The following is a 17641-nucleotide window of genomic DNA, read 5'->3' on the forward strand; positions in this document are numbered from 1 at the left end:
TGACAGTGGCGCAATAAGACTGTTATTAGACAGTTATAATTATGGCAGGACACTGTCCTGAGCATCCATGAATGTTTATAAGGGATGTCATTTTTGTGGCATCCGGCAAATTATCTCACTTTTGAATGGATGCAAAAGATCGGAGCTGGACATGAATGGAATTAAAGACATAATTTGCCGGATGACACTTCACGACATCTGTCATAAGCATTCAGTAATGCCCATGATAGTGTCATGTCTTGATTATGACGGTCTTATGATGCCGCTGTCAAATAAAGTGTTACCTGTTAACCCAAATAAATCAACAAATAAGCCACACTGGACTTTAAGCCGCAGGATTCAAAATGAAGGAAAAAAGTAGCGGCTTATAGTCCGAAAATTAGGGTAATTGGCGATTATTTGATTAACGAGGTAGCTCTAAATGGCAGACATATTGTCCTTCTGACACAAACAATATCTCCCATGTGGCCTGTGACAAAGATGACTCTGCCACAGATTTTCACCTCATTCCACTCTAAAAAAAATCCTTGCAAAGTGAGATTCAGCGTACTTTTCCGTGTTATTCATCCCTGCAAACACAAACGAGGATGCTTTTGACACCGACAAAAAAAAGCATCGGGTCATCGGCGGCGGGAACGAGAAACCTCGATACTAAAGTGTCGTTTCCGATCGTTGTACAAGCCTTGACTTGACAAAGAAACGCCCTTAGAGTTGCGTGGGGTGAAAAAAACAGCCAATGTTCTCTAAAGAGCGGTGTGAAAATCACTGGCTCGTGAAAAGAAAAATAAGAGCGACATTGCATTATTCATGGTTATAGTGTCATTATCTTTGCACAGTAGCTAAAAAAGGTGTGAATTTGTCGGCCGCAAAAAGTAGGCAGTGAACTTGCGACTCTTCCTTAACTCCTTCAGTAACATTGACGGTGATAGACGTCCAATCCGTTCAAAGTGGACGTCTGGCGCTGTCAATGGCGGACAATGATATAATTATGCCGGTGACCTTGACGTTCAATAAGAGGGGAGAAAAAAATCTAGCGGCCAAAAATATCAGGCGGCGCACTCGAATGAGAAAAATGAGGTCCGGGTGAGAGGCCAAGGAGGACTGAGGGAAAGAAAATGGGGACGGAGGGAAAAGACCTCATCATATGAGGGTCCGGGAGGGGCGGTCCTATTGGTACTAAAAAGCTGAATCTTACGTTACCGCCACTGGATATCAAGGAAACTAACCATAAGAGAAAAATCTACGCCCGAGACTGGATAAATTAGCCACTAATATGATTGAACGGTAATTAAACATCTTAATTCCAGTTTGGGCGTCACGGAAGCGTATTGCTGCCACTCAAAAATGAAACAAAAGTCAAGTATCACATTTTTTTTTTTTTTTACATATTATGTAAAAACGTGAAAACTATCATGTAAATACATAAAATCATGTAATAATGTGATAATTCATATGTCAAAACATTATCATGTAGAAACAGGGATTCCCCTATATTCAACAGATTGTGGCGCACCGCCACACTAAAATGAAAGCCGCCACGCCTGGCAAATGAGATGTATTTTATTTATTTATTTAAATAAAAAAAAATTTTTAAGGCCGCTTCAAACTAGCGGCAGCCGAGTGGGAGGAGTTCAGCGGACACCTATTCATTGTGTATTGTAGCCTAATGTTCGTAATTATGCAGGCCCCCCCTTAAGAGACGCAAGGGGAACGAGTAGGAAGAATGGGAGAACGAGCGAGATAGCGAGAGATAGCGGTCGCATGTCGTAGCAGCCCGCTGTTATTTTGTTATTGTTTTTCTTTATTATTGTTACCACAATAAAGTGGGTAAGCAAATACAGACTTCTCTCCTTCTTGCCCATATCCGGGGCATTACAATAATTTGGATCGGACTTTTCGGCGAAAGTGAGCGGTGGACGGCCGTCTTGGACGGAAAGCAAACTTTGACTAACTTGCGCTGAGAGACTGCGGAGAGGCGGGGCCCAAAATAAAGCCTTGCTCTATTTTCAGAGCGTTGGTCACAGTAAACGATTTATCAGTTCAAGCAGAGTAAAATGATACATATTCACGGTACAAGAACGTCGTTTCTGGTTCCATCGATTGGTAAGAAAAGGCTGTTTGTACGAGTGACGTGTGGGCGCTCCCGTCAGGGGGGACATTTCACGTGGAGTGGCTATTTTTCGGCACAACACCGGCGCGCCAATTTCAGACAATTACGGCTGACGAAACTTTGATAAATGCGCCCCCCCACCCAAATTTCGCGAGCTCTGGGACACTCGAAAAATGACTCTCATACCTCTCCTTGCTAAGTTAATGGTACCTCGACGTGCCTTTGTGTGGAAATTTAGTTTACGAACAACGGGGAAAAAACTATTCACCTTCTCACCGAATCAAGTAAAACTCTTTACACGGCTATTAGAATTCCCCCACTGCTCTAAATGGGTCAGTTGACAGAAGGACTGTTATTGTTGTGGTAATGTAGTACTTATGAGGGTCAAATAAAAGGAAAAAGGAGGACTACGACGGTGGTCTGCAACCCGCGGCTCTCGGGCCGCATGCGGCTCTTTAGCGATGCTTCGGCGCTTTTTTTTTTTTTTAAATGGAAAAAGATGGGGGAGGGAAATATATTTTTTTGTTTTAATAGGATTTCTAGGAGGACAAACATGACACAAACATTCTTTCAATTCATTAATATTGTAATAAAGTTAAACTTGTGGTGGCATAGTACAACAGAGTAGTCACGTGGTGCGTCATTCTCTATAGGATCCACTGCAGGGAAAATAAACATTTAATCATGAAGGCTAATTACGTATTTCTAGCCAACTTAGTCATTTCTATAGTAGGCTAATATAGCTAGTATCGATAATTATAAGGCTTGTACAAGGCTTTTAATTTTTTGTGGCTCCAGACGTACTGTATCAGTTTTTTTTTTGTTTTTTTTGGGGTCAAATATGGCTCTTTCATCAGTTTGGGTCGCCAACCCTGAGTCACTACGAGATGTAAGTCGTACTATTGCCACGAGAAAAAAAGTCGCATTAGTACATCGGGTAACGTAGCTGTAATCAGCTACGCATTTTACATACATGTACTGTAGCTGAGAGGTACAACATTAGCCTGGCTAATGAAATATTTCAAATATATCTTTGTTATGGTTCTTCTTGGGGGAAAAAATGAAGAAAAAAAAATTCGCTGTGGCACGACATGGTGAGGCTGTCCGACTCCGATGCAGCCCACCACCACAGCTTCAAAAAATCCTAGGGGAAACACTGAGAAATTTGATCATTATGTTAAAATGTGCTCATTCTCATGTAAAAACAGGATAATTCTTGTGTAAAAACATGATAATTATCATGTAAACACATAACTGTTTAACAACGTGATACCGCGGACACTTTCCTCTTTCAATGTTTTCAAAGAGATCAATTTATTGTATTTTTACATCATAATTAGCACATTTTTAGATGACAACAAGTACATGATAACCTGATGACAATCTAGTAAAACGTGAAAACTATCATGTAAAAACATGATACTAACATGTAAAAATGTGATAATTATCACGTAAAAGCGTAATAACTATCATGTGATAGTGATTAAAATGTGATACATATAAAAATGTGATACTATAATTTAAAAACGTGAAAACTATTCGGTAAACGTGATACATTTTCTACATTTTTACATGATAATTAGCACGTTACTACATCATAATTATCATTATTGTTATCTTGCTTCTACATGATATGTAAAAATGTGATCCCGCGTACAGTTTGCTCTTTCAGTGTTTCAAAGTGATACATTTTTTTACGTTTTTACATGATCGTTATCATGTTTTTACATAATTATCAGGTTTTTTTACATGATAAATTTCACGTTTTGTACTTAATAGTTATCATTGATTTTAAACATTCTTATGAAAAAAAAAAAAACGTGAAATCATGCAAAAACATAATTCTGGTGTAAAAACATAATTATCATGTACAAACATGATCATTATGTAAAAACGTTCATTCTCATGTGAAAAGGCTAAAACTATCATGTTAAAACGGGATACTGAGGAGTTTCCTCTTTCAGTGTTTTCAAAGTGATAAAAATTTTCAGAGACAGCGAGAACCAAAAGTGGTATTTGCCATGCAGGCGAAATGAATTTTGACATGTGGAATTTTTTGGGGGGTATGTGGCAAAATGGATTTGGATTTTGGAAAATTTGGACAGTCAGTAGAATGTCAATGCGCTATAATGGTAAGTGGATGGCCAAAAATCACAGCCGCACACGTTTATCTGCAATTTTAAATTAATGGAAAAAATGGACATGCATAGCTGTCAGTGGCAAAGCCTGACTTGAGTGCGCTGTAATGCTAAGTGCATGTTTGAAAATCACAGCCACACGTTTTTCTGCCATTTAATATGAATGGAAAATTTGGACGTGCATAGCCGTCAATGGCATTGATGTGCATGGCCTACAACACTGATATATACCCCCAATAAATACCCCCCAAAAAATGCGACAAAGCAAAACCAATTTGCCACATACCAAAAAAAAAATGCCACATGTCAAAATCCATCTTGCCACATGGCAAAAAAAAATGGCACATGGCAAAAAAAATGGCACATGGCAAAATCCATTTTGCCACATGGCAAAAACCATTTTACCACATAGCAAAATCCATTTTCCCACATGGCAAAAAAAAATGCCACATGGCAAAGAAAAAAATGCCACATGGCAAAAAATGTGCCACATGTCATAATCCATTTTCCCACACGGCAACAAAATTCCACACGGCAAAAAAATATGCCACACGGTAAAAAATATGCCACATGGCAAAATCCTTTTTGCCACAAGGCAAAGAAAATGCCACATGGCAAAGAAAAAATATGCCACATGGGAAAATCCATTTTGCACATGGCAAAAAAAAAAATGCCACATGGCAAAATACATTTTGCGACATGGCAAAAAAAAAACACCACGTGCTAAAATCCATTTTGCCATATGGCAAAAAAACGCCACATGCCAAAATCCATTTTGCCAAATGGCAAAAAAAAAACGCCACATGGCCCAAAAAAAAATATACCACATGGCAAAAATCCCTTTTGCCACAAGGCAAAGAAAATGCCACATGGCAAAGAAAAAATATGCCACATGGGAAAATCCATTTTGCTACATAGCAAAAAAAAAAAAAAAACACCACTTGGCAAAATCCATTTTGCCACATGGCAAAAAAAAAAAAAAAAAACGCCACCTGCCAAAATCCATTTTGCCACATGGCCAAAGAAAAAAAAAAAAAAAAAAAAAACGCCACATGGCAAAATCCCTTTTGCCAAAAGCGGGAAAAAAATGCCACATGGCAAAGTAAAAATGCTACATGACAAAATCCATTTTGCCACATGACAAAAAAATGCCACATGGCAAAAAAAACGCCACATGGCCAAAAAAAAAAATATGTCACACGGCAAAATCCCTTTTGCCACAAGGCAAAGAAAATGCCACATGGCAAAGAAAAAATATGCCACATGGGAAAATCCATTTTGCTACATGGCAAAAAAAAAAAAAAAAAAAACACCACGTGGCAAAATCCATTTTGCTACATGGCAAAAAAAAAAAAAAAAAACGCCACGTGCCAAAATCCATTTTGCCACATGGCCAAAAAAAAAAAAAAAAAAACGCCACATGGCAAAGTAAAAATGCTACATGACAAAATCCATTTTGCCACATGACAAAAAAATGCCACATGGCAAAAAATATGCCACATGGGAAAATCCATTTTACACATGGCAAAAAAATGCCACATGGAAAATAAATGCCGCATGGCAAAAAAAAAAAAAAACGCCACATGGCAAAATCCATTTGGCCACATAGCAAATACCACTTTTAGTTCTCGTCTCTCCAAATTATCACGATTCTGCATGATATAAAAAAACAGACATTTTGTTGTTTTTATTGTTTTTTGGCGTGGCACCAATAAGCTTCCGTCGTGCACCGTGCAGGACAGCTGTATAATTGCGACTGGCGCGTCTATAAATACTCGATGAAAAAGACGAGGTCAGACCAAAAGACGCGCGCAGATAGCGACTATCCTCAAGAGGACAAAGCAAGCAACGAGGCCTAACCATCTCTTCGCTCCCCATCTTCATTTCCCCTTACGCTGACCTCCGCCCATTCTGGCCCTGACTGCAGAGGCTGTGGAGGGGCGGAGCCTATTTTCCCTGCACATTTTCACTCCTCCTCCCCCCGGCAAAAATAAAGTAAAAACAAGCCGGTAAACTTCACGGAACAATTAAGGCTGAGCGCTGGAGCTAAAGCACACAACAATGGAGGCACCGTGCGGAGAGGGAGGCAGAGAGGAGAGATGGGGCTGGGAAGAAAAAAAATAATTTTTTAAATTGAAGCATATCTGCAATGGAGGCACGAGGACACCAACTGGTGGTAGTGAAAAACACATCTCTGAGGAAGCTAGAACATCAAGATTAGTCCTCTGCGTCATCCCCAATTGGTCTAAATTGATATGGGATTACATTTTTTTTTAAATAAGTGCAAGTTCTGAAGAAATGCCGTAGGAAATATGTCATGACATTGGATTTATTTGTTTGTCTGGCATTATTCAAATTGCTTCTTGTTCACTTCCTATTGATTTTGTGTCACTTCTTGCATATTTTAGGTCAATTTCAGAGTCACTTGTTGATTTTTTCTTCCCCTCATTGTGAGTTGATGACAGCCCGCGGCTCAGAGATCCATTGGTTTGCATTTCGCCGCTTTTGGAAAAGCACCTCTGATGGGATCTCAGTAACTGTCAACGGAGGGATTTGCGGCATCAGGCTGACACACTGCAAAGACTGATCCCCGATCCTAAAACCCGGCCCATCCTGCGCACTTCATCCCCTTGAAGCCAGGCTTTGGACACACACACACACGAACGACACGGCCTATCAAGACCCGGAGGACTAAATCTAACGTTCCCCAGAGCCAATCCCCTCGTCTCGACGAAAGCGGTCGAAAAGGAGCCGATTGATGAGATGGATTGGACGCGAGGCGGCGGGAACAAGTGAGACCGATGATCCGGCTCCTCTCCCACGCCACCCCCCGATGATGACATCACCGGAGACCTTTCAAGCCGCGACTGTGATTAAGTGCGATTAGTTCTGTCTGGGGCTGACAGATCCCGCAGGATTTCACACTACAAAAGAGAGTTTGCGGGTGTTAAAAGTTTCGAAGGGAGGACAAGCATCGCAATGTTTTCCCGGGGACCGTGACGCTCCCGCCGTTTTGGGACCGAATAGGCTAAACGCTGCCAAGAGACTAAGGGCTGATTTACGCTTTTGCGAATACTAGAGGGATCCAACTCCAGTCCTCAAGAGTCCCGATCTAGCTTGTTTTCCATGTCTCTCTCCTTTAACACACCAGAATGAAATGATCAGCTCATGAACAACCTCGGCAGGAGCCTAATACAACCCCTAGCAAAAAGTATGGAATCACCAGGCTCGGACAAGCACTCACTCAGGCATTTTATTATGTAGAACAAACTCAGATCAAAAGCTTGAAAAAAATAATTAGTTCAAAAGTGCAAGTCTTTAGCATTCTGAAACACTAAAAGAAATGTATAAAAAAAACATTGTGGTGGTCAGTGAATGTTGATTTTATAGAGCAAGAATCACGCCATTCTGAAGAAAAAATATGGAGACACTCCATTTTGAGTAGAAAATACAGACACACCCAATTTACTTTCCTTAATTGGGCAAATTAGATCTGCTCGTTAGTCAGCAGTTAAAAACAGTGCAGTTATCGCACCTTGGAGGGCTGGACCAAGTGGATTCACAAGAATCATGGCTCCAACAAGAGAGATGTCTCAAGGAGAGGATTATCAAACTTCTTGAAGAAGGTAACGCTACACCAGTGGTTCTTAACTCATTTGCTCCCAAAAACGTATAAATATGTTCTATCTTTAATTGTTTGAGTGCCCCAAAGACGTTAAGTTTTTTTTTTCAAAAAAGACATCTGTGTTCTGATTCAATTTAGCTCCAAAGCACAAAGCTGAAAATCCATTTTAAAGCAATAAAACTTTTTTTTCTGTTTTTTTTTGTTTTTTTATTATGACAAAACAGCGAACAGGAAGGGGTTATGGGGGAACAGAAGAAAAGAAACACAAGAGAAGAAACACAAACAAGATCAAGAAATACATTGAACGCCTAACTACACTAACTACTAATATGTTGGTGCTATCGTCAGCTATATGTATTTCCAGTTGACGCCATGTGGGGGGCCTGTTGACCAGGGAAAGAGGGGGAAGAAGGTGGGGGAGTCTATAAGCTAAGTGATAGAAAGGGGTAGAGTGTACACAAATCATCTCTGTGATCTAGAACCCAGTAATCGTGTGAATCCCTTGTGAGTGTAAGCCCGTTGGCGACCGACTCTACGCTGCCCCATCACCAATCCCGGCACCGGGACCCCCCGCACGAGCGCGCCCAATCACATCCAGCCGCACGCGAGCCCCATCGGGCACGCAACAGCCACGGGGAGAGGGGGTGGGGCAGCGCAGCCCATCCACCCCCCCCGAAATCCAGGGTGGTCCCCTGGGCCACCCGCGCGCCCATCTACCGGCCCTCGGGGATGGCAAGAGGGGACACACCACCAACCTCACGCCCGACCCCAACCCCGTCCGCCCACCCGGGCCACAAGCTGCCGCCGCCGCAGCCCCCCAGCCGACATGGCACGCCACGGGACCCCCAGCGGCCGACCAAGCCCAGGGCAGGGCAGGGTCCCCCGCTGTAGCAGGCAACATCCAGCCGATACACCACCGCCCAGCCAGCGATCCGCGGCGGAGCACAGGGCAGATACCCAGTTAGAGAAGAGAGGGGAAGGCGGAGGCAGGAGAATGCCGAGGAGCCGCCGTGGGGCGACGCGAGACTGGAGCCTCGACCTCCCCCCAGGCAGCCCAGGCAGAAAGCAGTAGCGCATTTGGTAAGACCCGCAACCCGATTCAACGGCAACGAACGGCCAAGCTGCGCGGCTGGGCGCCGGCGGAAGACAACCAATTGGATGCCAGGCAGCGGACGACAGAGCAGAACAACCGGTAGGACGCCCAGAATGCCAGGCGCTGGATGACCGAGCACAACGACCGGGACCACTAGTGCAGCGGACGATGCCTTTGAGTCTGTGCTGCTCGACTCAAAAAAATTCATCATTATGAGACAGATGGCGATGAGGGAAAAGTTTAACCGGCTGTTGTGGCCAGAATAGCGTCATCTTTCAGTTAGTTATGTGTAAATAAATTGTTACTTTGCCATCAAAAGCTCTATTTGTCTTGTTGTTGATCTTATTTTGTAAAAGGAAAACATTATTCAGATGTTTGGGATGTAACTAAAGCAAAAAATAGCTGTGTATAAGTCATAGTTATGTTTGAAATGTATGCGTTTACAAAAAGCTCAAGTTTTTTCATCAGAAATTGGAAAATTGCTTAAACGAAGCTATTTTCTAAAGCTGATCTCTAAAGAATGTGCCGGTCCATTTTTTTCCTCCTAAGTGCACATTTGATTGGCTGATGACAACCCACACAAACACGCCCCCCACACAAACACACACACACATTACATAATAGAGATATTAGGGATATTAGAAGTTTTCTACAGCCAGCAGCAGCAACTGTAAGAAATGTAAAATGCGATAGTTTTCCTCCGGTCATAAACAGCAATGGCAACGCGTGTATTTAGAGCTGTACATCCAAAAAGTATTTTGAGGCAATGGAAAAGGTAATAAAAGACTCAATAAGACACAAATAGTAAGTATTCGACGCTTTTAACTAAGGTGCACATGTGTTGGAAGTCTCGCCGCGTATGAAGGAATTGCAGACCACCGGTAGTGTTTGCCTCATGACGAACTAGTGACAAACTACGTCATCACCTCTAGCGTCAATAGCGTTTCTAATAACATATTTTAGTAAAAGACAACAATTGTGGCTTATTAGAGCCAACAAGTCTTTAACTCCAAGGTTCCCCTTATGGCGACTTGCCGACTAATCGAAAGAAAACGCCACGTAGCGGTCTATAAAGTGCTGACTCGTCGACTCCCCCAGCCGATTCCAGTTCCGCCGGCGGCAAAGCGTGTCCTGATAAAGCGACCGATGCATTGGAAAGAATCCGGGAGCAGGGTTGACGGTGCGTGAGTGGGCACAGAGGGCTGTAATTAGCAAGTGATTAACGAGGCGCCATCAGACAGGTCGCACATCATTGATTGTGATGTGCTGAGGCAAAAGAGAGAACTGAACCTGAATGAGGGCACCGCAGTTGGGACGCAAGTCACAGTGGTATGAAAAAGTATCTGAACCTTTTGGAATTTTTCACGGTTTTGCATAAAATCACCATCAAATTGGATCTGATCTTCGTCAAAATCACACAGATGAAAAAACAGTGTCTGCTTTAACTAAAACCACCCAAACATTTATAGGTTTTCATATTTTAATGAGGATAGAATGCAAACAATGACTGAAGGGGGGGATAAGTAAGTGAACCATCTGCCTAAGGAGACTTAAAAAGCTACTGAAACCTATTTTTACCAAACAATTTAAGTGTGTGCACTGATGAGTGGTTTAAAGCTGCCCTGACCACTATAAAACACAAACTTGGTTGGAATTGTCTTGATGAGAAGCATTGTTTGATGTCAAAAGAGCTGTCTGAAGACCTGCGATCAAGGATTGTTGGTTTGTATAAAGCTGGGAAAGGATACAAAATCTCTAAAAGTCTGGATGTTCATCAATCGACAGTAAGTGAGGTTGTCTACAAATGGAGAGAGTTTGGCATTGTTGCTTCTCTCCCAAGGGGTGGCCGTCCACCAAAGATGCCACCAAGAGTTCAGCGCAGAATACTCAGAGAGGTAAAAAAGAACCCAAGAGTGTCTGCTAAAGACTTACAGAAACCACTGGCACAGTTCAATATCTCTTCTCATACATCAACTAGATGTAAAACTCTGGCCAAGAATGGTGTTTATGGGAGGACTCCATGGAGGAAGCCACTGCGGTCTTAAAAAAAAAAAAAAAAAAACATTGTTGCTCGTTTAATGTTTGCAAAACGTTTTGGCAAAATATTTTGTGGACTGATGAAGCCAAAGTTGAATTGTTTGGGAGTAACACACAACGTCAAGTGTGGAGGAAAAATGGAACAGCTCACCAACATCAACACCTCATCCCCACCGTGAAGCATGGTGGTGAAAGCATCATGATTTGGGGCTGTTTTCCTGCCTCACAGCCTGGACAACTTGCAATCATTAATGGAAGAATGAATTCAAAAGTTTATCATGATGTTTCGCAGAAAAACCTGAGGCCGTATGTCAGATAATTGAAGCTAAAAAGAGGATAGATGCCGCAACAAGACAATGATCCAAAACCCAGAAGTAAATTGTCAAGTTCAAAATTAGATCCTTAGGTTGACATTGTAAAATTACCCAAAAATAAGGAGAGAAGACACTCAGTTTTCTTGGCCAAGGAGGTCAAAACATGTGGCTCTTTAGCCACCAAGATTGATCTAAAGGAAAAAAACCCTCCTTGGTATTTTATTTAGGGGTATTCCCTGAACAATAGGGGCGCCGCCTTAAAGGAGGGGAGAGCAAGCTAGCGACACCCATGTGGTTTTTTATTGGCTATGTGTGTGCATGTAGGTGGAATTTAAGTGATACACGTGTGTGGAGCAAGAGCTTATGTAAACAATCAAAACAATCATATAAACAGTCAAAATAATATATAAGCAGTCAAAATAATGCAGACACTTTTAGTTATGCAACGTTAAACAATCAGCAGATTAGTCCAAACACTTCCAGTTGTGCACCGCTGTGGCCCTGGAAGATGTCCTCGGATGGAGAATCGTCCTCGAGGGGCTAGGTGAAAGTCCAAAACCCCAGGTGCTAGGATGCCTGGAAGGTCTAGTTATACAACGGCGTGGCCATGAAGCCACTCCGACCCTCTTTCTACACTTTGTAACACTTAAGCATTATACTACAATCTATATAGCAAGCAATAATCATTTACTGGTTATATATGAATCAATATATTATTTAAAGTAATTAGTAATTAGATAAAGTAATTAGAATGGCAGTATGTATTATTTATGATATATATGAGCATAAGCAAATCTAGAAATAAGAAGAATATGGCAGTATGTATTATTTATGGTATATATGAGCATAAGCAAATATTCAATCAACCAATCAGGCAAACATTTAATAAATCAAACCCCGATAATTATCTCAACATAAATCAAGTTCAGAATGGTTTTCAGAAGAACAAAATACACGTTCTGGAGTGGCCAAGTCAAAGTGTAGACTTCAACCCCATTGAGATGCTGTGGCATGAGCTAAAGACAGTGATTCAGGCCAGACATCCCAGGAATCTGACTGAACTACAACAGTTTTGTGGAAAAGAATGGGTCAAGATTAGTCCTGATCGATGTGCCAGACTGATCTGCAGCTACAGGAAGCGTCTGGTTGAAGTTATTGCTGCCAAAGAGGGGGGCCACATAATATTAAATGTGAAGGTTCACTAATTAATTCCCCCTTCTGTCAATGTTTACATACTATCCTCATTAAAATATGAAAACCTATAAATGTTTGGGTGGTTTGAATTAAAGCAGACATTGTTTTTTCATCTGTGTGATTTTGACAAAGATCAGATCACATTTGATGGGGATTTTATGCAGAAATGTGAGAAATTCCAAAAGGTTCAGATACTTTTCATACCACTGTATTTACAGGGATCAATCGGTTTGAAGTGGGAGGGTTGGCATTCTTTCATTCGCTGCCACCCTCCCAGTACGAATGGATTGGGCGTCTAGGAGTGATAAACTCATTCCAATTCAAAGCAGAATCTTGTTTTTCTGTTTATTAGTTGTGATGATTTCCTGATCCAAGTATCGGTAATCTTTGTATCGCCATATCGTAAGATCATGACATACACTTCATATCCTATTGACATGACACGGGAAACGGGGCCGATTCACGGGGGCCTATTTTCAAAAACTTCAAATATTTACAAAACCAAAGCTGCTACCGACCTAAAACCAGAACAGGCACCTACCTTAGCCATATATGAGTCTCCATGAGCAGCGGCATCAAAAAATTCAAAGTCGTTCCCTTATAAAATCTCGATTCATTATTTTTTATGTAAGTATAACACAACTTAAAATGGCTATAAAAGTCTCAGATTTTACAATATATGCACAAAAATAACCAAATCCACAGATAATCATCTATATTTTCAGGATCAATAGAAATATTTAACATGTAAGTTTTTGACCAAAATAGCAACTTTTTTTTTTTCAACAGCTAATAATTCACTCAATTTAACATCAGAAACTTAATACTTGAGGAAAAAATGCAGAATCAATTATAAATATTATGTAAATTGATTAATAAATTCTATATACAATCACAACATATTATAGAATAGAATCGCCCTTTATTATCATTATACACTATATACTGTTAGCGAATGAGGCTAGCGGCCGCCTGGCGTTAAAGGAGCTTTTCTGGCAAAAATTCTTGTGAATAAATGCTTAAATCCCTGAATTCTTCATAGATATGGACGTAAAACAGTCTCGATTCTTGATTAAAAGCAAAGAAACCGTGCAGTTAGCGTTTATTTTACGTATATTGACAAAGTACAATGCTACTATGCTTAGGGTGACCATATTCTGATTTCTAAAAAAGAGGACACTCAGCCCGGCCTCAAGATTCTTGAATTTCACTCAAAGATGCCTATATCACTTTAATTTATTTAAAGTGTGCCCCCTCACTCTGGATGGAAAAATGCAGTTTGGAAAAAAAAAAAATAATGAATTTAAAAAACTTTTTTAAAAAATATATAAATATATATATATATATATATATATATATATTAGGGCTGTCAAACGATTCAAATTTTTAATCGAGTTAATTACAGCTTAAAAATTAATTAATCGTAATTAATCGCAATTAATCGCAATTCAAACCATCTATAAAATATGCCATATTTTTCTGTAAATTATATATATATATATATTCTGTAAAATAAATTGTTGGAATGGAAAAATAAGACACAAGATGGATATATACATTCAACATACGGTACATAAGGACTGTAGTGGGCATTTCACTCTATTGCCATTTAAATCTGTCTATGCTGTCCTCACTCCGAAGCGTCTACTTTTTCCAAAGCTAGACAGCTAGTGAACAACGCCTTAGTAATTACACTTCTGATTTATTAATAAAATGGCCTCAAACCATTGTCCTCTTTAGACCGTCGTAAAACTACAAAATAAAAGTACACAAGCATTGCATTAGCAACAACGTTAGCTTAGCACGCTATACAGGTTCCCTAAACATAAACAAAAAGCGTCTCATACAAAAAATATAACATTTCGCTTACTAACATAATATGTACATTCTTTACAACAATCATACTTACAGACAAATCTTGTCCAAGGATCATATAAGCACAACATTATCAGCCCGAAACGTCGTGCAGCCATAATGAAGAAAGAAAAAAAGAAAATAATAAACCATGTCGCAAAGCGACCACAAGAGTTCGCTGTTGGACAGCACAAAAAGCCTTGCTGTAGAACTTACCAAAAGGCAGAATATTTTCTGAGCGGGACATGTGCGTTAATTGCGTCAAATATTTTAACGTGGTTAATTAAAAAAATTAATTACCGCGCGTTAACGCGATAATTTTGACAGCCCTAATATATATATATATATATATAAATGTATAATATATAATGTAGACCCATAGAAATGTAGTCCAGTCAATACACATACACACAGTAGGCAATGTGCCAACTAAACATTTTTATAAATTACTAACAAGACAATTTGTCCTTGACAAATTGTTATTTCCATTCAATTGTCTCGATTGCACACAAACAACAACTGAAATAAACTGACAAATTATTCAACCAGCATGTTTCCAAACGTAGCAGTTCAAAACTACGTTTCCCATAATGCCTCGCGCGGTTCAGCTTACTGATAGCTAGCTGAGGCAAAAATCAAACTTTGCTATAAAAGTTTACAATCATCGACAGCGCAACGATGCGACACCAACCGGGATTTTACAGTCAAAGCTCCGACAGAAGTCAACAGTTGCCATTATATACGTATTTATCGTAAAAAATTTCAGGCGTTGTGGCCAAATCGTCATCCCAGTAGATGTCGGTAATGCCTCATGATAGGGGTAAACTGCCAACAAAAACAAGAAGGACTACTCGGAGCCATGCCATCGCAGGCAGGCGCTGCCACCCAGCGGCCGGAGGGATTCTCTTCAAATTGGTCCCGTGAAAAATCATAAAAAAACTGACATGTTTATGAATTTATAAAACCCGCCCGGACGACACGGATACTACCCGAAAGTAGGACTTGTCCAGGCAAAAGAGGACGTTTGGTCAGCCTAACTATGCTAGTAAATGATACTAGCGGCCGCCTGGCGTTAAAGGAGCTTTTCTGGCGAATATTCTTGTGAATAAATGCTTAAATCCCTGAATTCTTCATATATATAGACGTAAAACATTCTTGATTCTTGGTTGAAAGCAAAGAAACCATGCAGTTAGCGTTTATTTTACGCCAATATGTCGAAGTACAATGCTACTCTGTTAGCAACAGGCTAGCGGCCGCCTGACGCAAACAGAGCTTTTCTTGGCGAAAATTCTTGTGAATAAATGCTTAAATCCCCAAATTCTGCATAAATATGGACGTAAAACAGTCTCGATTCTTGGTTATAAGAAACCGTGCAGTTAGCGAATGAGGCTAGCGGCCGCCTGGCGTGAAAGGAGCATTTCTTGTGAAAATTCTTGTGAATAAATGCTTAAATCCCAGACTTCTTCATAGATATGGACGTAAAACAGTCTCGATTATTGGTTAAAAGCAAAGAAACCGTGCAGTTAGCATTTATTTTACGTATATTGTCGAAGTACAATGCTACTCTGTTAGTGAATGAGACGGGCGGCCGCCTGGCGTAAAAGAAGCTTTTCTGGTGAAAATTCTTGTGAATAAATACTTAAATCCCCGAATTCTTGATAGATATGGACGTAAAACAGTCTCGATTCTTGGTTAAACGCCAAGAAACGCCAAGATTTAAATCTCTGCATTCTTTATAGATATAGATGTAAAACAGCCTTGATTCTTGGTTAAGAGCAAAAAAAAAAAAAACGTGCAGTTAGCGTTTATTTTACATAAATATATCAAAGTACAATGCTACTATGTTAGCGAATGAGGCTAGCAGCCGCCTGACGTAAACAAAGCTTTTGTTGCGAAAATTCTTGAGAATAAATGCTTAAATCCCCGAATTCTTCATAAATATGGACGTAAAACAGTCTTGACTCTTGGTTAAAAGCAAAGAAACAGTGCACGTAGCGTTTATTTTACATGAATATGTCGAAGTGCAATGCTAATATGTTAGCGAATTAGGCTAGCGACCGCCTGGCGTAAAATAATTTTTTCTGGCAAAATTTCATTTGAATAAATGCTTAAATCCCTGAATTCTTAATAGATATGGAGGTAAAACAGCCTTGATTCTTGGTTAAAAGCAAAGAAAACAAAAAAAAACAAAACAAAACAAAAACGTGTAGTTCGCCTTTATTTTACGTATATTGTCCAAGTACAATGCTACTCTGTTAGCGAATGAGGCTAGCGGCCACCTGGCCTAACAGGAGCTTTTCTAGCAAAAATTCTTGTGAATAAATGCTTCAATCCTTCAATTCTTCATAGATGTGGACGTAAAACAGTCTTGATTCTTGGTTAAAAGCAAAGAAAGCGTGCAGTTAGCGTTTATTTCACATAAATATGTCGAAGTACAAGCGAATGAGGCTAGCGACCGCCTGGCGTAAACAGAGCTTTTGTTGCGAAAATTCTAGTGAATAAATGCTTAAATCCCCGAATTCTTCGTAAATATGGACGTAAAACAGTCTTGACTCTTGGTTAAAAGCAAAGAAACAGTGCACGTAGTGTGTATTTTACGTATATTGACTAAGTACAATGCTAATATGTTAGCGAATGAGCGCCCGCCTGACATAAAAGGATCTTTACAGGCGAAAATTCTTGTGAATGCTTAAATCCTCTAATTCTTTATCGATATGGACGTAAAACAGTCCCGATTCTTGGTTAAAAGTAAACTATGAGGCTAGTCAGTTACGAAAATTAGCTGCCTCCATGTGGAAACGAAGAAAATTCCTGCGAATAAATGCATCAATCACGCATGCATGGTACGAAAAATATTATATTTACCTTGAATCCTCGAACAAATCACTCCTGAGACAATCCTTCCTGTTTGTATGCGGTACAGCTTTCGTAGTTAAATCCAATCGTAAGTAAATCCTAGCTTAAATCCGACGTGAGCGTGTGCTATTACTAAATGAAGCTCGGCCCCCTCTGATAAGGCGTCGCGCAAAGAATGACGACGTGACACGTCAATAGTAATGATGTCTATGATCATGGTTATCGTGAGCCTTATTTCGTAAATCGTATTGTATGGTTACCCAGGGGTTCCTGACCCTAGATTGCGGGTTATCGTTTCTTTAGGGTTTGATAGTTGAACCTTACCTTGTCGCTGTTGTAGTACGCCAGGATTTCGCCGTCGAAGCGTACCCAACGCCGCTGAAAGACACATTTCCTGCCAAAACAACAACAACAAAAATT

General features: G+C 40.3%; 1 protein-coding gene across 4 annotated transcripts in view; it reads right to left on the minus strand.

The window, feature by feature from the left end:
* The window catches only part of LOC130928357 (structure-specific endonuclease subunit slx1-like), a 157297-nt gene that overhangs the window by 112756 nt on the left and 26900 nt on the right, over positions 1–17641 (minus strand). For all 4 annotated transcript variants that reach the window (XM_057854876.1, XM_057854875.1, XM_057854874.1 and 1 more), the window contains exon 6: positions 17546–17615. In XM_057854876.1, coding sequence (XP_057710859.1) covers positions 17546–17615 — 70 coding nt within the window. The remainder of the gene's footprint in view (positions 1–17545; positions 17616–17641) is intronic.

Source organism: Corythoichthys intestinalis, chromosome 13, assembly GCF_030265065.1.
Source record: "Corythoichthys intestinalis isolate RoL2023-P3 chromosome 13, ASM3026506v1, whole genome shotgun sequence".
NCBI lineage: Eukaryota > Metazoa > Chordata > Actinopteri > Syngnathiformes > Syngnathidae > Corythoichthys > Corythoichthys intestinalis.